The 26779-nt window shown below is 44.7% G+C and overlaps 1 protein-coding gene across 1 annotated transcript in view; it reads right to left on the reverse strand.

The window, feature by feature from the left end:
- Positions 1 to 3026: 3026 nt before the first annotated feature.
- NLRP5 (NLR family pyrin domain containing 5) overlaps positions 3027 to 26779 on the reverse strand; it is a 28877-nt gene continuing 5124 nt past the window's right edge. Inside the window, exons 3-11 of the mRNA XM_027097335.1 lie at positions 23648 to 25244; positions 22455 to 22622; positions 18805 to 18969; positions 16898 to 17068; positions 14207 to 14377; positions 11521 to 11691; positions 8854 to 9021; positions 5535 to 5705; positions 3027 to 3477 (exon numbers count right to left, since the gene is read on the reverse strand). Coding sequence (XP_026953136.1) covers positions 3345 to 3477; positions 5535 to 5705; positions 8854 to 9021; positions 11521 to 11691; positions 14207 to 14377; positions 16898 to 17068; positions 18805 to 18969; positions 22455 to 22622; positions 23648 to 25244 — 2915 coding nt within the window. The 3' untranslated portion in view covers positions 3027 to 3344. The remainder of the gene's footprint in view (positions 3478 to 5534; positions 5706 to 8853; positions 9022 to 11520; positions 11692 to 14206; positions 14378 to 16897; positions 17069 to 18804; positions 18970 to 22454; positions 22623 to 23647; positions 25245 to 26779) is intronic.

Consider the following 26779-nt stretch of genomic DNA (forward strand, 5'->3'; position numbering starts at 1 on the left):
ACCTGCCTGCCCCCAGGGCCCCACTGGAGGAGCCAGCCAGGGGTCTGGCGGGAAGACAAGGGTGGGCAGTTGCTTTCTGGTGTTTCTTGTGTTCTAGGCGCTGTGCTACTTGGCAGATGGACCTGGTCCTGCAGCATCATCGCAGCAGTCCTGGGACGTTGAGGACTGCTAGCAGGTCAGTCCTCAGGGTGGGGCCCAATGATGCCAATTCCAGTGTCCTGGGACCCTCAGCTGGAGTCCTGGGGACCACGTCCCCGGGATCTTCAGGGGTTATTTCCAGCCTGGCCAAATGCCGTGGCTGGACTCAACGTTCCTTTTACCTCTGCAGAAAGAGAGAGGAGTTTACCAGCAGAAGGGGAGCTAAAGGAGGAAGGAGGGTTTCTACCTTGAGCCCTGAATCTCCCCCTGGTGCTTTGCTGCCCTTGAGCAGATCCTGCCCCCACCCACCTCAGGGCCTCAGGTTCTCACCTGGTGAACCAGGGGCTCAAAACTGAGGTCACGCATGGCCATCTGGTGGGCAGAGACGTGACTCCCCAGGAGGATATATTAGAACATCTTGGGTGCGATCGTAGGTCAGAGAACCCTGTTCTCAAGTGGCCATCGCCTCGCTTGGAAGTTGGTTGAGGCGGTTCAGTTTGAGATCTCAGACCCCTCCAAAGGAGGGAGGGGTGACGCTGTTGTTTGTCCAGAGCGGGCTTGGGTAAACAAAGGCTGAGAACACATTGCCCATTGCCCGCAGTCCCTTCCCTCTCATCCAGCGCTGCCCTTGGGCGCTTCCGGAGGTGGGGGAGGGAGGGAGGGAGGAGTCGTGCCTGGTGGGTGGAAGGGACGTGCCCCGTCACTTGGGTTGAAGTAAGGGCTTGGGTTGAGTCATTCTCTCCCTACCCCTGGGGCAAGAAAGATTCTGGGCCAGTTTCCACGGTGTCGCATATAGGCTGTGTGACTCTGGGCAAGTGAGCTAGTCCCTCTCACCCTCGGCTTCCTCCTCTGTGCAGAGAAGATCTTGCCTGTCTCGACTGTCTCAAGGGATCCCTGGGAGTGTCTGTAAGTGCCTGGTCCTTGGTCACTGATAGCTAATTCCTGTCCCGGGAAGGCACCTAATGCAGGGGTGAGGAACCAGGGTTCAAATCCCTGTTCTGCCAACAGGTGCCGCTTACCCTCTCCAGGCCTTGTATGCACTCACCTCCTGAAGGACATCTTGGTTGCTTCCAAGTTTTGGCAGCTATACCTTTGGGTCTAGGAAACAGCTGTCCTCCTACGAGGGAAACGAGAAGTGGCCACACCCTCAGCATTACACGCCGATGTGGGCTTGCCAGGGAAGCAGTTCTGTCCCGCGGGGTGTGGCGGTGCTTCCGAGGGAGGTTTCTCTGTTTAACGTAGAGTGGCAGTTCTCGGGTGGTGGTGAGTGTGCCCCAAAGGTAGCGTCTGGCGATGTCTGGAGCCGTTTTTAGTTCTCAGGACCGGAGGTGGGTTGCACCTGGCATCTAGTTGGTAAACGCCAGGGATGCTGCTCGATGCCCTACCGTGCACAGGACAGCCCCCTTGCCCACCACAAAGGATTATCCTGCCCCAAAGTTCGACAGTGCTGAGGATGAAACACCTGCCCTGGGGACGTGTGAGCCTCCTTTCTGGGTGACGCTCTACCGCCACCTAGTGAGCTCCAGGGGAGGTTCAAGGGAATGGCAGGGAGGTGGGTTGAGATCCTGCCCTCCCGGTGCTGCTGAATTCACTAAACTCACCAGTTGGGGAACTTCTACTCAGTGACCTCAGGTCAGGAATTCTGTGACTTGTAGCTTAGAGGATCAAACCTGACGTGGCTTCACACCACACACCCCCCCAACATTACCCACCTGCAGAGTGTGAGGAGTGGGTAGAAGGGAGTGCTCCATCACATGACACGGGGAAAGGATCCAACTGGAGAAAATGACAACGGAAGAGCCCAGAGTCATCCAGGAGGCAGCATGTGCCCACCCTGGGTCCCCACCCCGTGGCCAGACGTACTAGGTCAGGGCGACGTCCCTGGATTTGCCAACGGTCGCCTTCCAGGAGATGCTCCCTGTCCTCTTGCTCTGCCTTCCGGGGGGCGCAAATATAAAAAGAAATGTGCATGCAACTGTGCATCATACTTTAGATCCCACATATAAGTGATGCCACATGGTATTTGTCTTTCTCCTGATTTACTTCATTTAGTATGATAACCCATGTAGCTGCAAATGACATTATTTCATTCTTTCTTATGGCTGAGTAATACTCCAGTGTATACGTGTACCACATCTTTATCCTCTCCTCTGTTGATGGACATTTAGATTGTTTCCCTGTCTTGGCTATTGTTAATAGTGCTGCTGTGAACATTGGGGTGCACATGTCTTTTCCAATTAGAGTTTTCTCTGGATTACTAATTGACTTTGTGACACCAGACAGACAAATGTCAACATCCATCGGCCTCTGTTTCCTTATCTGTGAAATAGGGAAACTATTACCTACCTCTTGGGGTTGGTTTGAGGGAGAGACTGTGGTAGACCAGTTGTTCTTTACTACACTAAGCAATAAACTCAGCTTTGTGTTTATATCTCAGATGTTGAATGATAGTCACATCCTACTTTGAAATTCAGATATGTGCTTTAAAAAACCAGCAGATCTGTGTTATCAAAATTTGGGGGCACTTTTAAGGACCTAAGTCCTCCCTCCTCTGCTCTGGAATCACACCCACATTGATCAAGAAGGCCACCGGAGGGACTTCCCTGGCGGTGCAGTATTTAAGAATCCGCCTGTCAACGCAGGGGACGTGGGTTCGATCTGTGGTCCAGGAATATCCCACATGCAGTGGAGCAATTAAGTCCGTGTGCCACAACTACTGAGCCCACGTGCCACAACTACTGAGCCCACGTGCCACAACTACTGAAGCCTGCACGCCTAGAGCCCGTGCTCTGCAGCAAGAGAAGCCACCACAATGAGAAGCCCGCGCACCACAATGAAGAGTAGCCCCCGCTCGCCACAAGAGAAACCCCACATGCAGCAATGAAGACCCAACGCAGCCAAAAAAAAAAAAAGAAGGCCACTGGATGCTTTTTCCAAATGCTCAGTGTTTATTTGATTCTCTCTCCATGCCCTCTGGTAGGACAGACATTTCACAGATACTGAGGTCCTATGACATGAAGTTTACAAGCCTACCTCAGGCAAATGCAATGACCAAGTTAAAGTGGACACACAAGAATCACTACCTATGAGGGCTTTATGAGAATCAGAAATCATTATCCATCTTTGAAAAGGAACCCCCGGGCACAGCTGGACCCTAGAAGTTTCCTCCGTCAGAGTGAGTGTGGGTGGGGAGGGTTTTTACGTCTTCAGTTTTTCCACCAGTACCGGTCATCTTCTGCAAAAGAATACCAACCGTCACCAATTACAATGTGCGGCTTGAGTCGCTCTAGCTCCTCCAGAAGCCTTCTTATTCGAGCAGGGTATTGCCGTTTCCACAGCCTGGGGAGCAAAAAGGGGACTTACTACTCTGAGAATTTGCTTCTGACGCTTCTCCCTTCCTCAGAATTCCTGGACACCCCACCAAGGGTCTGAAACCTCCTCTTGCACTTTTTTTTTAATTTTTTCACACGGCATGTGGGATATTAGTTCCCTGGCCAGATATCAAACCCCCATCCCCAGCACTGGAAGCACGGAGTCTTAACCACTGGATCGCCAGGGAAGTCCCTCCTCTTGTATTCTTGAGGAGAAACAGTGTGTTCCCCATAGAATGAAAGTCAGTCCCTCCTTGTAAAGGAACTCTTTACCAGGCAGACACTACACTGAGTTTTTACAGGCACCTGTCCCTCATAGCTATCTGAAGAGACAGACATGGTTATTCATCCATTCACGAACTCCTTCCTGAGAACTGACTTTGTGCCAGGTCCTGTTACAGGGTTTAGAGGCACAGTGATGAACAAGGCAAAATCCCCACCATCATGAAGCTTATATTCTGGGAGAGAGAAACAGGTATCCAAATAGACACATGGTATTGTCCCCATTTGACAGATGAGGAAACAGCCTCCTGAAAGGTCCATTAGTAAAATCTAGGTCTGCCTCTTCTCATCTTTACCTGCTAAGTCCCCTAAGTCACAAGCTTATCTCATCAAAGGCTCCATTGCCTCGTGAGTCACCGACACAAATATGCCCCTTTTCAACACAGCCTTCTGCCTTTTCAGCTCACTCACTGAAGTGATCACTGAAACCGTTCTCTTTGGCTGCATCAAGATCTCCAAATCCACTGAGCCATGCTTTCCAATCCACCCTCCCCCTCAGATTTCACACCACAACCATCGTGTTCTTTCTGGTGACGTCCATCAGTCAAAACTTGACCCCTGGATAAATCCACCTGCTGTACGCTGGACCATACAGGAGAAACCAGTTAGTCAACCGGGAAGTTTGCTACTGATATAAATACATCACAATCGACCACAAGGGGCCTTCTGTGCTGCCACAAGTTTTATGTTTCTCCAGTCAGGTCTTTACTTCCCTCAATCACAGCTGCACTTCTTCACCTCCAGGGGTGCCCTGAGCTTCTATTTTGTCTACAAACATGAGGTGCTAAGCAGCAAATACTTTTTCTATCGTCAAAATTAATTCCACACCGGGTCACTCTCTCTTACTCTTTTGTTTCCTTCTTGGTGTTTACCACCTGCAGTAATCCTGAACATTAAAAACATTTAGTGGTGGGAAAATACACATAACCTTTACCATCTGAACCATTTTTCATCGTACAGGTCAGTGGCACTCAGTCCATCCACACTATTGAGCAACCATCAGCACTGTCCATCCTTACAACTCTTTTCATCTCCACCAGCTGAAACTCTGTCCCCGTTAAACGCTAACTCCCCGTCTCCCGCTCCCCAGGCCCCCACCATTCCACTTTCTGTCTCTGTGGATCTGATGAGTCTAGGGACCTCACCTAAGTAGTATCATGTAGTATTTGTCTTTCTGTTACTGGCTTATTTCACCAAGCATAATGTCCTCAAGGTTCTTCCACATTGTAGCATGTATCAATTTCCTTCCTTTTTAGGCCGAATAATATTTTATGGTATGGACAGACCACACATCATTTATCCATTCACCCATCAGTAGATACCTGGGTTGCTTCCACCTCTTGGCTATTGTGAATAATGCTGCTATGGACACAGATGTGCAAATATCTCTTCGAAAACCTGCTTTCAATTTTGTTGGGTGTATACCCACAAGTGGGATGGCTGGATCCTATGGTAATCCCAGTTTTAGGGTTTTTTTTGAAGATAAACATTTTATTTGTATGTCATCCCTCCACGCTCCCCAAACCCATCCCCAGAGGAAACCCCATGGTACCCAGGCACTGTACCCACCCTGTATCCACAGCACCCCAGGCGGTGCCTGGAACACGGTGGGCACTTAGCGGTTGGATAAAGATCTGGTTGATGAGACAAGGTCTCAACTTCTCAGATCCACTGCTTCTCCGCCAATTAGTGTGCCTTAGCAGAAGGAGGTTCGTATTTCAGAAGACATCGCCGGGGACTTACCCGATGGTTTGTAGATTAGATGTGGGTTGTGCAAAGGCCAAACACAGCTTTGTCATCCCTCTGGGACCGAAATTGTTCTGCATCAGGTTTAGGCTGGTCAGGTGCTGATTGCAGGAGAGGGCAGAGGAGAGGGCCTCACAGCCATTGGAGGTCAGTCCACATGTCTCCAACCTTTAGAGAGCACAGCACAGCCAAGGAATGACCCCAAGATCCGGATCCCTCCTTCAACACGTTTGACTTCTACCACAACTTTAAAATCACAGCGGGGGGCTTCCCTGGTGGCACAGTGGTTGAGAATCCGCCAGCCAATACAGGGGACATGGGTTCGAGCCCTAGTCCAGGAAGATCCCACATGCCATGGAGCAACTAAGCCCGTGCACCACAACTACTGAGCCTGTGCTCTAGAGCCCGCGAGCCACAACTACTGAAACCCGCGAGCCACAACTACTGAGCCCGCGTGCCTAGAGCCCATGCTCCGCAACAAAAGAAGCCACCGCAATGAGAAGCCTGCACACCACAATGAAGAGTAGCCCCCACTTGCCACAACTAGAGAAAGCCTGCACACAGCAACAAAGACCCAATGCAGCCAAAAATAAATACCACAACGGAATACTACTCAGCCATGAAAAAGAACAAAATCTTGCCACTTGCAGCAACATGGGTGGACCTGGAGTGTATTATGCATAGTGAAGTAAGTCAGACAGAGAAAGACAAACACTGTATGTTTTCACTTAAATGTTGAATCTAAAAAATAAAATGAATGAATGAAGAAAACAGAAATAGGGTCATAGACACAGAGAAAAAAACCAGTGGTGGGGGAGGGGCAATAGAGAAGTAGGGGATTAAGAGGTACAAACAACTAGGTATAAAATAAATCAGCAGCAGGACTTCCCTGGTGGTCCCCTGGTTAAGAATCTACCTTCCCAATTTTTTCAGATTCCACATATATGCATTAATATATGATATTTGGTTTTCTCTTTATGACTTACTTCAGTCTGTAGGACAGTCTCTAGGTCCATCCACATCTCTACAAATGACCCAATTTCATTTCTTTTTATGGCTGAGTAATATTCCATTGTATATATGTGCCACGTCTTCTTTATCCATTCATCTGTTGATGGACACTTAGGTTGCTTCCACGTCCTGGCTATTGTAAATAGTGCTGCAATGAACATTGGGGTGCATGTGTCTTTGAATTACAGTTTTCTCTGGGTATATGCCCGGGAGTGGGATTGCTGGGTCATATGGTAGCTCTATTTTTAGTTTTTTAAGGAACCTCCATACTGTTCTCCATACTGGCTGTATCAATTTACATTCCCATCAGAAGTGCAAGAGGGTTCATTTTACTCCACATCCTCTCCAGCATTTATTGTTTGTAGAAACAATGTAGTTTTTAAAAAATATTTATTTATTTATTTATTTTTGGCTGCATTGTGTCTTCGTTGCTATGCGTGGGCTTCCTCTAGTTGCGGTGAGCGGGGGCTGCTCTTTGTTGCCGTGCGTGTGCTTCTCATTGTGGTGGCTTCTCTTATTGCAGAGCATGGGCTCTAGGTGCGCGGGCTTCAGTAGTTGTGGCATGCAGGCTTAGGTGCTCCACGGCATGTGGGATCTTCCCGGACCAGGGATTGAACCCATGTCTCCTGCGTTGGCAGGCAGATTCTTAACCACTGCACCACCAGGGAAGTCCCAAAACAGTGTACTTTAATTAAAAAATACTTTATTGCTAAAAAATGTTAATCTTCTGAGCCTTCATCAAGTCATCAAAGTTCACCAATCTGGAATTAACAGATACAAGCTACTGTATATAAAATAGGTAACCAACAAGGACCTACTGTATGGCGCAGGGAATATGCTCAATATCCTGTAATAACCTATAAGGGAAAAGAATCTGAAAAATAATTATATGTATAATGTATAACTGAATCACTTTGCTGTATACCTGAAACTAACACAACATTGTAAATGAACTATATTTCAGTTAAAAAAAATTAGAAAGTAAAAAAAAGCTCATTGCTCACAGATCACCATCACAAATATAATAAAAGTGAAAAAGTTTGAAACATTGGGAGAATCACCAAAATGTGACAGAGACACAAAGTGAGAAAATGTTGGAAAAATGGCACTGATAGACTTGCTTCATGCAGGGTTGCCACAAACCTTCCATTTGTGAAAAACACGGTATCTGGGAAGAACAATAAGATGAGGTCTGCCTGGAATCTACTTTGTCTTTATGGATTTGCCCATTCTGGATATTTCATAGCAATGGAATCATACAACACGTGACCTTTTGTATTTCGCTTATTTCACTTTAGCCTAATGTCTTCAACGTTCATCCACATTGTAGCATGTGTCAGTGCTTCAGTTCTTTTTTTTAAAAATTTTTTATTTTACGTTATATTGTTGATTTATTGACACAATGTTGTGTTAGTTTCAGGTGTACAGCAGTGATTCAATTGTGTATATATATATATATATATATATATATATAAAATATATATATATATACATTCTTTTTCAGATTCTTTTCCCATATAGGTTATTACAGAATATTGAGTAGCATTCCCTGTGCTGTACAGTAGGTCCTTGTTGGTTATTTTATATATACATATTAGTGTGTATATGTTAATCCCAAACTCGTAATTTATCCCTGCCCGCCATGTTTCCCCTTTAGTAACGATGTTTGTTTTCTATGTGAGTCTGTTTCTTTTTCATAAGTTCATGTGTATCCTTTTTTTTAGATTCCACATATAAGCCATATCATATGGTATTTGTCTGTCTCTGTCTGAATTCCTTCACTTAGTATGACCATCTCTAGGTCCATCCATGTTGCAGCAAATGGCACTATTTCATTCTTGTTTTATGGCTGAGTAATATTCCATTGTATGTACTGGCACACTGTTTTAAACAAGCCTCTGGGGTGATTCTGATGCTTACTAGGGTTTGAGAACCAGCCATGTCATCATTTGCTCTTTGGTCCACCTTTCTCACTAGACCATAAATGCACCACTCCATGGTCCATATATGTCCATACCTCCACCATTTGGCACTGTGCTCAGCACACATGGGTTTTCCAGTAAACATGCATCTATTTAGTTCTCACTACCTCCAGACCCTGTTCTCAAGCGTTGGCTATTTAATTCATCCACATAAAGGAGCCCAGCTGGAATTTGTGCCTCAGTCTGTTACTCTGCCATGGTTGTATGCTGTCTAATTTGATGGAATTGTGAAAATCAGAACACGGTCTTTGTTCAAGCGACTTAACGTTTGGGTCCCCTTCACTCTGTGCCCAGCCCTCAAAGAGGTGATCCCAGGAACGTACCCAAGTCTCCTCAGAGAATTCTTCTGTTTCAATCCCTCACACAGCACTGCAATCCCGTGGTCACCCAGGGCATTGGCGGCTAGATCCAGGCTCTTCAGGTGTTGATTTCTTGTGATGACATAGGACAGATTCTTGCAGCAAGCAGCAGTGAGACAGCACTTTACCAATCTGCAAGAGGAGGGAAGTGGGGGTCGGTGGGGGAGAGAGAGCGTGAGAGAGAGAGAGATGGAGAGAGAGAGAGAGAGAGATGAAGAGAGAGAGATGAAGACAGAAAGAGAGATGAATAGATATAGAGAGATGGAGAGAGAGAGGGAGAGAGAGAGAGGTTGAGATGAAGAGGAGAGAGATGGAGATTATTGAGCGAGATTTAGAGAGAGAGACAATATCTGTACCTTTTGAGGAGAGCGCCACAGTGGGATAAGGTTCAGAAACGTTAGTAGAGATTCCCCTTGTTCCTTCCTAACTGGGGATCTTTCTGTCCATCCCTGTGAACAGCTTAGGACAGTTTATCATCTCAAGAGACAGATAAAAGCAGAGGGCGGGGAAAGTTTTTGAAGAGACTGGAGGTGTCTTCAGACAAAGAAATGAGCTATCAGAGCATTCTTTTCACCTGAAAATGAGATAAACATTCTCCCTGGTGGAGGGCAGGGAGAGAGATGGAAAAAAACACCAGTAGAAATTGGTAGAGCCTCTGACAAAGGGACAGAGTCCTGAGAGGGACAGAAAAGATGATAGAAGTCACTGAAACACTAGGTAGGGTTTGGGATCCAAAAGGAGAAGGGGTCTTGTGTGTCTGTTCCCAGGAGGAGTGGGAGAGGGTGGAAATGGCCCCTTCAGTAGTGACTATATGAGTCATCTGAGTAGACATGACAGAAACAGCTCCGGAGTCTCACATCATCAACTTAGTGTGCTCAGCACAGAATGATCCCACTGGGTCCATCTCCATGAGGCATTCACATCAAGAACGAGGAAGGAGGGCTTCCCTGGTGGTGCAAGTGGTTAAGAATCCACCTGTCAATGCAGGGGACACGGGTTTGATCCCTGGTCTGGGAGGATCCCACATGCCGTGGAGCAACTAATCCTATGAGCCACAACTACTGAAGCCTGCACGCCACAACTGCTGAAGCCCGTGCACCACGACTACTGAAGCCCATGTACCTAGAGCCTGTGTTCCGCAACAAGAGAAGCCACCGCAATGAGAAGCCTGCACAAAGCAAAGAAGAGTAGCCCCCACTCGCAACAACTAGAGGAAGCCCGCATGCGGCAACGAAGACCCAACGCAGCCAAAAATAAATTTAAAAAAAGAAAAAAGAACGAGAAAGGACTCACTTGTGAAGACCAGGTGGGAATGAACAAGTCTTAGAGGCCAGTATGGACCAATGGTGATGGTGAGGACCAGAAAATCTCCTGGCACTTAAGTGCAACCCCAAAGAAATGGCATCTCCAATGGACTAAGCTGAATTTTCTATACCATGCAGCATTAGGGCTCAAAATGCCAATTCCATGAAAAGAAATAGAAGAATTAATACTTGGGGGCTACTCAGAGGTTTGTGTACTATGATCTCTATCCAATTCCTTTCGTTTACTTATTTTTGGGGAGGGAGAGCTCTCAAAGTGGTCCCACGTTTTGGTCCACTAACTCTACCTTTGTAATCGATCATAGGAAAAGGCTATCAAGCACACAGAGTTTGATAAGGGACACATGACTAAAACACTGGACATAAGCCCAGTGTCCAGCTTTTGGGGATTTTATTTATTAAAATTTTATTTTTTGGCCACACCACTTGGCATGTGGGATCCTACTTCCCTGACCAGGGATTGAACCCGTACCCCCTGCAGTGGAAGCACAAAGTCGTAACCACTGGATCGCCAGGGAAGTCCCAGCTCTGGGGGGTTTTAAAAGTTATTATGCACCATTAAATGGAATACCATATCATGCTTCATTTATTATGATTTGCTTATCCTCAAGGACAGAACGTGAGACCCAAGCAAGGTTTATGGTCCTTGGGAGTTTTAGTTCCCCCTGGTGTATGATTGGTGGGGGAACTGCAGAAATATTGAGAACCACATGCCTGCCACATGGTAAGAATACCTGAAGTGGAAACTGCTAGGATCCTTTCTTTGTGACACATTCAATACTGCTTATGCATCCGGGAGACATTAACTGAAATATTGAGTGATTATTGCTTGGTTTCAAGCTTAGAGATTTATTTCTGTTCGTTGAGGTCCTTTAATTTTTTCTAGTTGGTTTAGTGATGGAATACTCCTAGTATATAAAAATGTTCCAATAGGGGTGAAGAAATTTGAGCCCCAGAGAGAAAAGGGATTGAGAGATAGACAGCTGCCCCCCTCCCCCTCCACCCCACAAACAGAATGAATAGCTGAAGATTAACCTGGTGCAAGATGTTCTGAAAAGTAAAGAGGTTTTAGAGATCAAGCATGTCCTAGAATCCCACAGATCCTTCCACGGGGCTCCCGTTCAGAATACTTTCTCTTTCCTTCCCATACTCACTGCAGTGTCAACACATCAACTTACGCAGAGTGTCCACTGGAAACAATGAGCCTCAGTCGACCCTAGAACTCATTTGTGGTACCATTGCTCTTGACATTCTAGAACCTCAGGCCCCCCCATGGTAGAGTTGATCCCCAACAACCCGGGAAACTTACTCAAGGTCCTGGAGGAGACAAGACGGCTCCATCATGACCTCACACAGAAGGTTCATCCCGTCATCTTCCAAGGGGTTCATGCTAAGGCTCAGATGCGTCAGATGTCTGTTGCCCATGAGTGCAAACGCAAGAAAGCCACAGCCAGCCACATCCAGGTTGCACGCGTTTAATCTGCAGGGCACACACAGGGAAAGAGGACGGTCATACATGTTCCTCAGTGTGACCTCACGTGAGCAACTCCCCTCGGCCTCAGTTTTCTCCTCCTGTGGGTGTCAGGGATGGGATGACCTTGGAACACCTGGGACAGTGCACGTGCTGGATGCTACTCAAAATCCATCTTTTTAAAATTTTCCTCCATACTCAATGCATTCGCTTCCTGTGGCTGCTGTAACAAACGGCCACAAACTTAGTGTTTTAAAAACACACCTATGTTATCTCACGGTTTTGGAGGTCAGGGTCTCACTGGTCTGGAAATCAAGGTGTCAGCAGGGCTGTGTTCCTTCTGGGGAGAATCTGTTCCCTTGCCTTTTCCAGCTGTTAGAAGCTGCCCCCATGCCTTAGATCTCGATCTCCAGCCAGCAACTGTATCACTCTGTTATCACCCCTCCACCTGTGAGTCTCCTACCTCCTTCTTTCCTCTGAAGGACATGTGTGATTACATGGGGACCACCCAGATAATCTAGGAGAATCTTCCCATCTCAAGATTATTTTTAAAATTTTTTTCTTCTGCTCTTTTATTCTATTTTATTTTTACTTTGGCTGCACCGCACGTCTTGAGGGATCTTAGTTCCCTGACCGGGGATCAAACCTCCGCCCCCTGCAGTGGAAGCATGGAGTCCTGACCACTGGACTGCCAGGGAAGTCCCTCAGGATTCTTAACTTAATCACACTGCAAAGTCCTTTTTACCACGTAAGGTAACATATTCATAGGTTCCGGGGATTAGGACACGGACATCTTGGCGAGGGGGTGGTGCCCACTAGTCTCTCTACACTGCTATCTCCCCATACTTACTCACTGGGGAACCTTAGAACTCGTCGTAAGGTAGACATATGAATCAAAGTTATATGCTTCAACAGAATTTCTGGCTACAGGTACACCATTAATGCACGAATATTTTCCCCTCACGTGACGTTGTTGGTGGACTAATGGGTCAAAGAGGTGAAACGGCAGAGCTGGTTGTCGGCCCTGAGCAGGGCTGACAGTCTCACATTCTTACCGTCAAACCAAAGATTTCTGATGGAAGAGTCTGGCAACACGAGGGGGCAGTATTTAAAACAGTGACAGGGACACCTACACCTACTGTAAAATAGCTAGGGTACGCAGCACCCCAAGATATGTGTGGGTGTCACACACACTTTCTGGCTAATAATCCTACATCACCAGTACCCTCGTCTAAAAATCTCATCTCTCTCTTTTTTTTTTTTGGCCACACGTCACGTGGGATCTTAGTTCCTTGACTGGGGATCAAACCAGTGCACCCTGCATTGGAAGTACAGAGTCTTAACCACTGGACCGCCAGGGAAGTACTGAAAAATCTCATTATTCATGGACTCTGCATTCCTGAATCCGCCTCCTTGCGAACACTGGTGTCCCCAAAAACCGATATTTTCAAATCAATAATGTGCAGAGCAGAGAAAAATTTGAGTTGTCGGTTGCACATGCTCCTAGCTGAGGTTGGAATTTTTCAGCTGTCCCACCATAAACAGGCATCCTTTTCACGGTCCAGTTAACGCCATGATTTTTTGCATTTTTGTGTTTTTTTTGGTTGTTGGTGGTGACTTCATTGTTTAAAATGGCCCCCAAGGGTAGTGCTAAGGTGCTGTCTAGTGTCCTAAGGGTAAGAAGGCTGGGATGTGCTTTATGGAGAAAACATATGTATCACATAAGCTTCCTTCAGGGAGGAGATCTAGTGCTGTGGGCTGTGAGTTCAATGTTAATGAATCAATAACATGCATTAAATAAAGTGTCTTTAAAAAGAAACACACAAAACAAGGTTATGTATTGATTGGTTGAAGAAAATGTGACACAAGTGAACTTACCTATGAAACAGAGACAGACACACAGACATAGAGAACAGACTTGTGCTTGCCAAGGGGGAGGGAGGCTGGGGGAGGGATGGATTGGGAGCTTGGGATTAGCAGATGTAAGCTATTATCTGTAGGATGGATAAACAACAAGGTCCTACTGTATAGCACAGGGAACTATATTCAGTATCCTGTGATAAACCATAATGAAAAAGAATATATATATGTATAAATGAATCACTTTGCTATACAGCAGATATTAACACAACAATATAAATCAACTATACTTGAATAAAATAAATTTAAAAAAATGTGACCAGCGGCTCCCAGGAACCTAACCCTGTATTCCCCCCAGGAGCAATGGTTCAGTATTCGCTAATTCAGCATTTGCTAATTCAGTATTCACGGCAACTTTACAGAACACAACTGCCACCAGTAATGAGAATCGGCTGTATTTGGATAAATGAGGACTTCCCACTGTAAGAGAACACAGAGGCAGAGGTGGAATTTTCCACGGAAGGATGAAATATAGACACTCTCAGGAGGAGCAGGATGTGGCACTTATCAGGTCCCTTCGTCCTGACAATTTCCACGTTCCCCACTGCTTTCTGCTCTTTGTAATAAAGCTACGAATCCTCGCAGGGCAGCGAGTTGGACTCACATCAGCCTCTGTAGACCACAGTTGGGAAGTTTCACGGCTCGACACAGCAGATTCATGCCTTCACTCCCCAGGCTGTTTCCTGACAGGTACAGGTGTGTCAAGCTCTGGTTCTTGGTGAGAGCCGAGGCCAGATGCTGGCAGTCAGTGGCTGTGAGGCCGCAGTTCCCCAGTCTGCAAGGAGAGAGTCCCAGAAAGGCAATGATATCTATTCTTAGATTTCCATCTCTCCCTCCCTTGCAAGGAAGGGAGAGAAAGGTCACCCCCATAGCCGACACGCCCTGGCAGATATCTGGTGATGTCACATCATGTCCGTGTTTAACTTGCAAGCTCAACTCCAGTGATTCAGTCCCCAAATTGCACTCTGAAAGAATGAAATAATGCCATTTGCAGCAACAAGGATGGACCTAGAGATGGTCATACTGAGTGAAGTAAGACAGAGAGAGACAAATATCATATGATATTGCTTATATGTGGAATCTTAAAAGAAAAGATACAAATGAATTTACAAAACAGAAATATGACTCACAGACATAGAAAACAAACTTATGGTTACCAAAGGGGAAAGGTGGCGGAGAGGGATAAATTAGGAGTTTGGGATTAACAGATACGGACTACTGTATATAAAATAGATAACAAATAAGGACCTACTGTACAGCACAGGGAACTCTACTCAATGTCTTGTAATAATCTACAAGGGAAAAGAATCTGAAAAAGAATATACATATGTGTATATACATACGTATATATACCTACACATATATATACATACATACATGTACATTTTTATCTGAATCACTTTGTTGTACACCCAAAACTAACACAACATTGTAAATCAACTATACTTCAAATCAAAACAAAACAGAACAAAGTAAAACAAAAATACTACTCTAAATATCGTGGGTGATTAAATCTTCCATCAACCACCATGGGCAGCACCTGGGCAAAGCAAATCTCTCTATCTGGCTGTTTTACTGTGGTGTGAGGTTTTGCAGAGATGGGTGACTTCCCTATTTAGAAGGACTTAACATTTAATACACCATGACCCATAGATATAAACTAGATAGTCCACCACTTTAGCAAAGCTTAAGAAGCAACAGTACTTGAAAATGAGAGTTTAATAGTACTTCTCTCATGGGATTGTGACAAAATTAGATGAATTGACACATCTGACGTGCTTAGAGCAGTGCAATGCCCATAGCAAGCACTTCCGCTGTATTATTGGTGGTGGTTCCTTTTGATGAAGGAAGAAATGCTTGCTGGGTTGGACTTGAAAGGGATCAGGACAGGCCACCTCAAAAATATGCTACTTTGACTTAAACAGTATTTTGAGCTGGAGGCAATTAAGAAAAACCAGACACAGGAGGAGCTCTCTGCCCTCCACCTATCTGCCTGAAAGCAGGGCACACATTTCCCCCACTTCCTGTACCAGGGAAAGAACAACCTTTATCACAGAGATAGAGGTGGCACTGAGGCAAGTCTTCCTATAACCCTTATTTTCTATTAGTTTCCCCCATTTACTTCCTAGTCACCTTCCCATAATTTATCAGCCCATAGAAGCCCCAAACCCCTTTCCTTTGTCTAGTCACTTCTCCGCAATTCATTACCTTTTGTTAAAATGGTATATAAGCTCCTGAGTCTAACTGCTTCTTCGGGATTTTCACTTTCTTTCCGTGAAAGCCCCATGCACGTTAAAAAAAATTAACATCAATAAAATTTGTACGCCTTTTCTCCTGCAAATCTGTCCATTGTCTGTTTAATTTGCAGGCCCCAGATACTGACCATAAGAGTGTAGAGTAAAGTTCTTCTCCCCAACCCCTCCACAGGTTGATGGCTAGAAGGTATGTTGGCTTCCACTGTGATTTTTTTTCCCCCTTCTGGGCTTGAAAGGGTAATTAGTGTCACTTGGTTTTCAACTTTTGCTCTGATTCCGAACCAAACTCCCACTGAAGGAGGATGCTCCTGCCATGGCACGCTTTGGGAATGGTGGGGAGAAACAACCTTATCCGAATTGTGGGATGTCAAGGAGGAAATTCCCAGGTAACAGAGCAGTTCCCTAGGTATCAAACGGGAGCTCAGAGTTTAGTTGTGCCTTTTATTCCCTGTGTGACCTGAGACAAGAGACTTCCCTTCTTCTGGATTCTGTTTTCCTTATCAGCAAGTGGGAGGGAAAAATTCCCAGCTGGTAGGTTGCTTGTGAAGATGATGTTAACGGGAGAGAACAATTAGCACAGAGCCTGGTGTTTAAGGATGCCATAGACGGCAGCTGAACCACAATCCTACGTCTCTTTGGGATTTTGGCATTGGAGAGAGTTTCAAGTATATAGTACAGTGTTGCTAACTATAATCTGAATGCTGTATGTTAGATCCCCAGAACTTATTCCTCTTATAACTGGAAGTTTATACCCTTTGACACATAGCTCCCCATTTCCCCAACTCCCAGCCTCTGGCAACCTCCATTCTACTCTGTTTCTTCAAGTTCAGCTTCTGCTCTGGTCTTTTATATCTGTTTGGAGTCAGTAGCAAAGACATAGATGTTAGTTTTTGGGTCTTTCTCCAACCTCCACATTGGGCTCTCCCACGAGGTCCCATCTCCCATTCTAACCCTCGGCTTACTCAGCCAATTCCCCTCCCTTTTCCCACAGACTTGGATCATCTCAAGAGAAGATAACTGGTGAACAGAGTTCAACTCACATAAGCTTCTGCAGGGTGCACTGTGTGACCTTCAAGGCATCACAGAGAGACTTTATGCTCTGGTCCGTCACCTTATTTCCTGCCAGGCTCAGGGATTTCAGGCTGATGGACGTAACAAGCATTTGGGCGATCACCTGAAAACAGGTGTGGGTTAATTCACAGTGATCCAACCTGCAGAGACAGGCAACGGGAGACACATCCTCACCTCTTCCCAGAAGCAAGCCATTTCCCCTCCTTCCCCGCACGGCAGCCACTCTGTCCATTTGGCCGGTTCCTGGATGCTGTCTGCTCCGGCCTGAGGGTCTGAGCATTTGCTGTTTCTGTTTGCAACACCCCTTCTCATCCCAGCCCCAGGTCTTTTTGTGGTTCAATTTTCCATTCACTCTCCGGAGTGTCATTTCTTCTGAGTAAGTGAGTCTCACTACCTTCCTTAACTATGCCTGCCCTTCCCTACCCAACCCCATCCTCTTGCTTCAGTATTATTTTATTCATAGCAATTATCAAAAGCTGACATCTCATATATTTATCTGACATGTAACATTGTGTATCAGGTGTAACTTGATATATTTATACATTGCAATGTGTATACATTGATTTGATACATTCCTATATTGCAATATGATTGCCAATGTAGCAGTAGCTATAACCTTTATCACATCACGCGTTATCATTTCTTTTTTTTTGTTTTTGGTGGGAATAATTAAGATCTAGTCTCCTAGCAATTTTGATGTTTATAATACAATACTGGGGCATCTATAATCATTATACTGTGCATTAGATCTCCAGGACCTATTTATCTATTGGCAAGTTGGTACCCTTAAATAGTATATCCTCTAGGCCTGATGTGTCACGTAATCTGCCGTTTTGCAAGTAGCTTTACCATCTGAAACATGGAGATAACCGCTACCAATCACAGTGGTGCTTGTGAGGATTAAAAGAGTAAATACCGCAGCCAGGCATTGCTCTAATTGTGCAAACCTGTTCTTGCTTTTACCTGGATGCAGAGTTGGACTACATTTCACAGCCTGCCTTGCAGTGAGTATGATCACAGAACTGAGTTCCTGCTAAGAGAAATATGAGGGGAAGTGATTTGAACCACTTCTGGGTCAGGTCCATAAGACCTCCAGGTTTCCCCAAGCTCCCTCTGCTTCTATAAGCAGACTGCCTGTGCCCAGCAGGGTCTTGGAAGCTGCATGTTAACAGTAGGACCTGGGCTTCCCTGGTGGCGCAGTGGTTAGGAATCCGCCTGCCAATGCAGGGGACACAGGTTTGAGCCCTGGTCCACGAAGATCCCACATGCCGCAGAGCAACTAAGCCCGTGCACCACAACTACTGAGCCTGCACTCTAGAGCCCGAGAGCCACAACTACTGAGCCCGTGTGCCACAACTACTGAAGCTCGCACGCCTAGAGCCCGTGCTCCACAACAAGAGAAGCCACCTCAAGAAGCCTATGCACCGCAGCAAAGAGTAGCCCCCGCTCGCCGCAACTAGAGAAAGCCTATGCGCAGCAAAGAGGACCCAACACAGCCAAAAATTAATTAATTAATTAATCAAAAAGAAATATAATGTTATGTAAGTTTCATATATACAAGTCAATGTACCACAATAAAAAAATGTTTTAACAGCCTAAATAAAATTGGTTTTTGCCAGAAAAAAAAAATTGAAAGTTACTTTTTTCTTGTGGTGAAATATACATAACACAAAATTTACCATCTTAACTTTTCAGTGTACAATTCAGTGGCATTAATTATATACACACTGTTGTGCAGCCATTGCCACCAACTTTATCCAGACTCCTGATTCTCTATAATATTTTAGCAGCTTTCTGTGAATGATTATTTCAAAATAAAAAGTAAAAACAATAAAGCCCTGAAATCCGCCAAGCAAAAACCATACCCAGGACTTACCTCAGAGACTCCAGCAAACAGTTTGGGTGCTTTACTGCTTCACATGCCATCATAACATCTCTATCCTTCAGGTGAGTGCTTTCCAAGTCCAGGTATTTAATATTTCTGTTGATAAGCGTTAGCCAGAGGTGACGGAGACCAGGGGTAATCTGGGCACCTGTAAATCTACAGAAGAGAAAAGAAAACACTAGTTAGACATTTGGGTGACATTTGGTTGTATCCTAATGTTTCCTTCTTGCTCTTTCTTCCATTTCAACTCTGATCTCTCATTATTTGCATTTACAATTGCCCCTCAAATAACATGGATTTAAACTGCACAAGTCCACTTATACATGGATTTTTTTTCAATAAAAATATATATGTAGAACATTGTGTGCAAAACTTGTATTGAAGTAGATAGCCTATCATTACACAGGAATAAGGTGAGTGATATTCAGTATAAAATTAATGTGTTTGTTTTCTCACTGTTTTAAAACTTTGCTTTCAAAGAATTGCATTACTGTACAGTCTGCCTTTCTCTCTCATAATTGTAGACACTGTATCAGCTGATCGTCACAGGTAAGTGTTTTTTTAAAAAATGTAACAATGTTTCCAATACTGTATTATGAGTATGACTGTAATATGGATGCCATAAAAACTTTATAATGGGGCTTCCCTGGTGGCGCAGTGGTTGAGAGTCTGCCTGACGATGCAGGGGACACGCGTTCGTGCCCCGGTCCGGGAAGATCCCACATGCTGCGGAGCAGCTGGGCCCGTGAGCCATGGCCGCTGAGCCTGCGTGTCCGGAGCCTGTGCTCTACAACGGGAGAGGCCACAACAGTGAGAGGCCTGCATACCGCAAAAAAAAAAAAAAATTTATAATGATTCATTCATTAGTGTACAGGCTAGGCTACCATAAAGCAATCTTATTGCTGCTTCCTCATTATCTATGCATGAATCATTACACCTGTAAATAAATATGAATTTCTTTCACATTATATTTTCATTTTTGATGTCCACTGTAACACGTATGTATCTACACATATGTATGTTATACATATAACATCTAAAGTATTTTGTATCATATAATATTGATGGAGATACTGACAAATGATTCCCCTTATAAACAGACAACATCAATTTATGGTATCAATACAGTACTGTAAAAATGTACTTTCTCTTCCTTATGATTTTCTTAATAACATCTTTTCTCTAGCTTACTTTATTGTAAGACTAAGTATATAATACATATATAAATATGTATTAATTGACTATGTTATTGGTAAGGCCTCTGGTCAACAGTAGACTACTAGTGGTTAAGTTTTTGGGGAGTCAAAAGTTATGTTTGGATTTTTGACTGCATGGGGCCAGGGCTTGGCATTGTTCAAGGGTCAAAACAATTCCTGCATTGTTCAAAGGTCAAAAGTATTTTATTTTAAAGCAGCAAACACTTGAGTACCTGTGATGCATCAGGCACTGGGAAGAGTGTATTAAACAAATGCTAATATTCTGTGCCTTATGGAGCTTAACCTATCAGGGAAGACATTCAACAGAGGCAAAAGAGTTATGCATAAGAAAGCTAAAAATAGAGCTACTATAGGATCCAGCAATCCCACTCCTGGGCATATATCCAGAGAAAGCCATAATTCAAAAAGATACATGTACCCCGATGTTCACTGCAGCACTACTTACAATAGCCAGGACATGGAAGCAACCTAAGTGTCCATCAACAGATGAATGGATAAAGAAGACATGGTACATATATACAATGGAATACTACTCGGCCATATAAAGAACAAACGAATGCCATTTTCAGCAATATGGATGGACCTAGAGATTATCATCCTAAGTGAAGTAAGTCAGACAGAGAAAGACAAATATATGATATCACTATGTGGAATCTAAAAAAAAATGGTACAAATGAACCTATCTACAAAACAGAAATAGAATCACAGATGTAGAAAACAAACTTATGGTTACCAAGGGGGAAAGGGTGGGGGAGCGCTAAATTGGGAGATTGGGATTGACATATACACACTACTATGTATAAAATAGATAACTAACAAGGACCTACTGTATAGCACAGAGAACTCTACTCAATACTCTGTAATGACCTATATGGGAATAGAATCTCATAAAGAGTGGATGTATGTATATGTATAGCTAATTCACTTTGCTATGCAGCAGAAACTAACACAACATTGTAAATCAACTATATTCCAAAAAAATTATAAAAAAAGAATGAAATATGTTATAGTTCATTAAGAATAGATATCTAGCCAAGTTCAAGTTGAAGAAAAAAGTCAAATGTCAGACTGTGCAATGTGATATCATTTGGATTAAAAACTTCATATGCCACTAAATATTTATAATTGCATGGAAAATTTATGAGAATATGTGAAAGTAATTAGGCAAACAGGAAGCTGAAGAGGCATCAGGGGACTTACTGAAAATCCTTTGGACTTCCTGAATCTCTTTACGATTATCATGTATTAGGGTTGAATGACAAATAGTGATGACATGGATTTTTTTTTTTTTAGAGTTACTGTTTTTCCTTTTAACATCTTTATTGGAGTACAGTTGCTCTACAATGGTGTGTTAGTTTCTGCTGTATAACAAAGTGAATCAGCTATGCATATACATATATCCCCATATCTCCTCCCTCTTGCATCTCCCTCCCACCCTCCCTATCCCACCCCTCTACGTGGTCACAAAGCACCGAGCTGACCTCCCTGTGCTATGCGGCTGCTTCCCACTAGCTATCTATTTTACACTTGGTAGTGTATATATGGATGGCACGGATTAAAAGCAAGTGACAGGGTGTAACAAGAGCTTAACATAGGGGCGGCTAGTGGGGAGGGATTCCCAAGGGAAAAACAGTTAAGATAACAGCTGACAGAGCAATCAAGTTTGGTGTAGGACTTAAGGTGAACAAGGCATTATTCCTTATTCTGGGATCACCAAGTTCCTTGGCTCAGCCCAGTTTAAGGAAACTAATTCGGGAAGAGATAGAAGTGGCCACAGGAGAGGAAAATGTTTGCAGCCAAGAACTTGACTTGGTCTAGTCTTGAGTGTCACATGTGCTTCACTTGGTCCTGGAGGGAAAAGTAGAAATAGAACCTTTGTTGAAGTAGAACAAGCCCTTCATTTCCTGTTCTAGGTATCTGGTAAGTACCCTGGCAGCTCCAACAGACCCAGGAACTTATTGGGTTGGCCCAAAAAGTTCATTTGGGTTTTTCCATAAGATGTTATGGACAAACCCAAATGAACTTTTTGGGCCAACCCAATATATTGGATATTTAAATATGTGTTACCTTATTAGCCTAAAAGCATTAAGGACTGAGTTAAAGGCTCTCACAGATCATGCACTTTGATCTAGCTATTGCCTCATGCTCTACCATTTATTGAAATGAGCCTCCCTCACTTTTCCCTCACTAACAAACTCCTATTCATCCTTCAAGACCCCGAGTAAATGAACCCACCTTAGTAATCCCTTCACAAGGTCTTTAGTCATTCCCCATCCTGTGCTTTTGGGAACTTGGTTCCTACACCTTCCATGGCACTTATTCCCTCCAAATACATTTTATAGATTGGTCTTCCTCAGTAGGTGGGAGAGGAGAGCCATGACACAGCCAGGCAAAGGGGCATGTACAAGGGCTGGGAAGCCTTACATCAGATTCTGTATTTTACAGGTTGGCTGCCTCAGCTTGATGCAGAGGGTCTTCATGGCCTCTTCACTCAAGATGCTGCCACTCAGGTCGAGCTGTCGTAGGTTTGGGTGGGTGCTGAGCACAGAGCAGAGGTGTTCCCAATGCTCATCATGGGTCTTGATCTGCAGGCTATGTTGGAGAAGGAAATAAGCATTTGCTTCCACAGGATGGATTTTGACATGAACAACTGCCCCAGAAATGCCCGGGGAGAGAAACCAGTGTATTAGGGCGGGACAGGGATGGATTTAGAGACTCTGAGGCTAGTGTAGCAGATCTCGCCTCATGCGCTGGAGAAGTGCTCTCATAACCACCTGCCTCCTGAATATTTCGACACCCACGGGGCACACCTCCAGCTCTCGAGTAAGATTTGTGCTTAAATTCTAGCTCCCCCTTGAATGTCAGAGGGTGCAGCCACTACTGAAAACAGTATGGAGTTTCCCCCCCAGATTAAAAATAGAACTACCACATGATCCAGCAATCCCACTTCTGGGGGTATATCAGAGAATTGAAATCAGGATCCCAAAGAGATATTTGTACTCTATTATTCACAATAGCCAAGACATGGAAACAACCTAAGTGTCCGTCAGTGGATAAGTGGATAAAGAAACTGTGGTATACACACAAAATGGAATATCATTCAGCCTTAAAAGAGAAGGAAGTCCTGCCATTTGCAACAACTGGGATGAAGCTAGAGGGTATTATGCTAAGGGAAAAAAGCAGTAACAGAGAGACACGCATGATCTCACTTACATGGAGATTCTAAAAGAGTCGAACTCATAGAAGCAGAATGTAGAGTGGTGGTTGCCTGGGGCTGGGGGTGGGGGAAATGGGGAGATGTTGGCCAAAGGGTACAAAGTTTCAGTTGTGCAGGATAAATACATGCTGGAGAGCTAATGTACAACGATGTGCCTAGGGATAGTAGGTAGTCTTAAGTGTTTTCACCACACACACGCTGGCTCTCACACACACACACAAAGAAAATGATAACTATAAGAGGTAATGGGTATGTTAATTCGCTTGACGGTGATGATTATTTCAGGTATATCAAAACACCAAGGCATACATCTTAAATATATGCAATTTTCATTTGTCAATTATAGCCCCCCTCCCAAAGATGGAAAGAAAAAAACGAATTGCAGAGATAAGGTACTCACCCTTGGGGAATGCTGGGCCATGACTCAGCAAATTCATGCTTTGGGACCTCTCTGACATCCAACCGAATTTTCCGTAAATACTGGCAATGCCGGAAACAGAAAGAAGACACTATTAAGTCCATTGGCCGGTTCAGTGGAAGCCACACTTCTTGGAAGCTGTTCAATGCCGAGCGAACAAACTCGTCATCCTGTGTCTCAAAAAGACAGTAGAAGGCGTCAAGGAAGTCTAGAGGGGCAGTGGTGTTGGTGTGTTGACCCAACAAAGAGATCCAGTGCAGAAGCCTCTGCTTTGCCACCAGGGGCACAGGAGATCCCAGGAGGGTTCCCAGCGCCCCCATCACCTCTTTGCTCATGAGGCCAAACAAGAACCTCTTCATCTGGACCAAGTGGACGTTGAAGTCGATTTGCTTGAGTTCCATCAAACTCTTTACATTCTCAGTGAACAGAGGGTAGGGGTCCCCCTCTCCTTCCCATCCTTCCAGGACATAGTACAAGGCAGCAAAGAACTCCTGGAGGCTGAGGTGTAAGAACATGTAACACTCTTCACAGCGGCTGCCTTGGAGAAGGATGCTTGTGTGAAACAGAGCGGAGAGCTCAGGTTCCTTCAGTCCGTGAATGCCCAGGTCATCGCTGTAAAACACGAACTTCGTATTCCACACGCCTTCCACAGCCATCTGGCACAAGCCCTTCAAGGTGACTCTTTCCTCCTGACGCAGACAGCTCCTGACTGCATCTTTTGGAGCGAGCTGATGGAACACGAATGAGGCATACAAGCCCGTGAGAGTCTGGCAAGTGATGGAAAGGCTCTTTCCTGGTGCCTCTTGCAGGTTGAGAGCCTCACAGACCAGGGAGCACACGACGGACACCTGGCACTTGTCAAACACCTCATGGTTGCCCACTACTGAACGCAAGGTTTGCATCTTTTGATGTTCATGCTTCATATGCTCAAGAAGCAACTGCAACCTTTTTTCCACTGAGAGTCCCCCAACCAACAGGTAATGGGGAGACAGGAGCACGGACTGGAGCTTTTCTATGCCCGAGTCTCGGACGGTGATGATCAGGGAAGACTCGGGAAGCAAGACTTTCTTCAGAAGACTGTGCATCAAGACGGACACGGGCTGCTTCTCCGCCCAGTCTCCAGAGAGATTTGAGTCATCGTCTTTGAAGGCGAGGTCCAGGTCCTCAAATCCGTCAACCACAAACAAGAGCCTTTCTGGTTGGGACAGGATCTCCTCCACCTGGACCTGGGTGTCTGGCCACTGCCTGGAGATTAACTCTGCAAAGCTGCACTCCCTCGTCCGCTGTACCTCTCTGGCGTGGAGGAAAAAGACATAGGAGAACATGCCCTGGTAGAGCTCACCTTGTGCCCAGAACAGCAGGATCCTTCTGGCCAGAGCTGATTTCCCGATCCCCGCCTTTCCGTGTAGAACCACAGTGAGAGGCCGGAAGCCCCCCTGGTCTGGATTAAAAGCCCCCAACAACACGTGCACATCTGGACAGTCAGAGGCAAATTTTTCAAAGCTGTGGTGTGCATCCAGCTTCGTGGAGAATTTCCTCATCACGTGACTCTTATAGTCTTGTTGGTCATCTCTGTGGCCTGAGTCGGACAGGAGAGAAGAAGAACGAGATAGAGAGTTTGAAGAAAGTCTGGATTTCAGTAAAAAAAACTAGCAGAAAAGCAAAACAAAAACCGCAGACCGAGTGGATCCTAAGCCACACAGCCTACAGCTGTGGGTCTTTTGTTTCTTCCTAGCAACGTACATATAACAAGCTCTGTCCCTGTATGAAGATCACTTCCTCAAAGTTTACTGATGCTCTGCAAAATAGCTCTGTGTCCCTTTAACCTGATTTCTCTTTCCAGGACTTCATACCTGATAGGTTACATTTTTGTTTGCTTATTGTCTGTCTCCGGCAATGGATTCTGTGCAGGGACTTTGCTACTTGCTACTGTTTCTTCAGTATTGTAACAGCGCCTGGTGCCCTGTGGACACACAACTACGTATTCACTGAATAGTCTACATTGAACATGCCTATGTGGTCTCTGAAAGACAGAGAAGCTTGGGGGAGCTGAGGATGCGTGCCTGGCCCTGCGTTCCAGACCTCGGGGTGGGCGTGCACATTCAGTTCCAGCCCAGGAATCCCGGGCTACTGTGGAGAAACAGCTCCATGTGACGGGATACTGCTGTTTACGGGGAGGTAAGCACAGCCTTTGAAGTTAGACCGGTACTGCCTGCAACTCGAAGCTCTATAGTGTCTGTGATTTGGAACAAGTTGCCTCATTTTCTGGACCTCCATTTCCTCACCCATAAGATGAGATGGACATCCTCTTCAAGGGCTGCGACAAATATTTAAGGAACAGAAAGTGCATTCGATATTTATCGGCACGGGGCTTGGCAAAGATGAGCAATGGCCAGTATTAGCATTAAAAAGTGTAATTCTTTCAACCTTACCCTCTTTATTTTATTCCCAACACTTGTCATAAATGGCAATTCTTTTATGTGTTTAATCATCTAGCTCCCAGCTTCCAAGGTGAGCTCCATGAGAAAAATTCCTTGTCATTTTACCTCCATCCCTGTAGCCTCTTTAACCGTCTCTGACATCCAATAGGTATGCACTAACATAAAAAATTAGATGATCATACTACGTGAAGTAAGTGGGACAGAGAAAGACAAGTATCATAGATATCACTTATAGGTGGAATCGAAGAATGGATACAAATGAACTTCCTTACAAAACAGGAGACTCACAGACCTAGAAAAGAAACTTATGGTTACCAAAATGGGAAATGGTGGGGGGGGGAGGGAGAAAAGTATACACACTACTATATATAAAATAGGTAACTGATAAGGACCTACTGTATAGCACAGGGAACACAATATTCTGTGTTGGGAAAAGAATATGAAAAAGAAGAGATATATATGTGTTACTGAATCACTTTGCTCTAAACCTGAAACGAACACAACACTGTAAATCGACCATACACCAATATAAAATAAAAATTAAAAAAAATTTAAAAATTCCTATCCGGTCCCTTACATTTGCTGGTACTACCATTATCTTTAAAAAAAAGAGAGAGAGAGTAAGACTCTCTCTATACAAGTGCATGAGACAGTGACTAGCCCTACATAAAAT

The sequence above is a fragment of the Aethalodelphis obliquidens genome, unplaced genomic scaffold (assembly GCF_003676395.1).
Source record: "Aethalodelphis obliquidens isolate GAN/ISIS:26980383/991018 unplaced genomic scaffold, ASM367639v1 scaffold113, whole genome shotgun sequence".
NCBI lineage: Eukaryota > Metazoa > Chordata > Mammalia > Artiodactyla > Delphinidae > Aethalodelphis > Aethalodelphis obliquidens.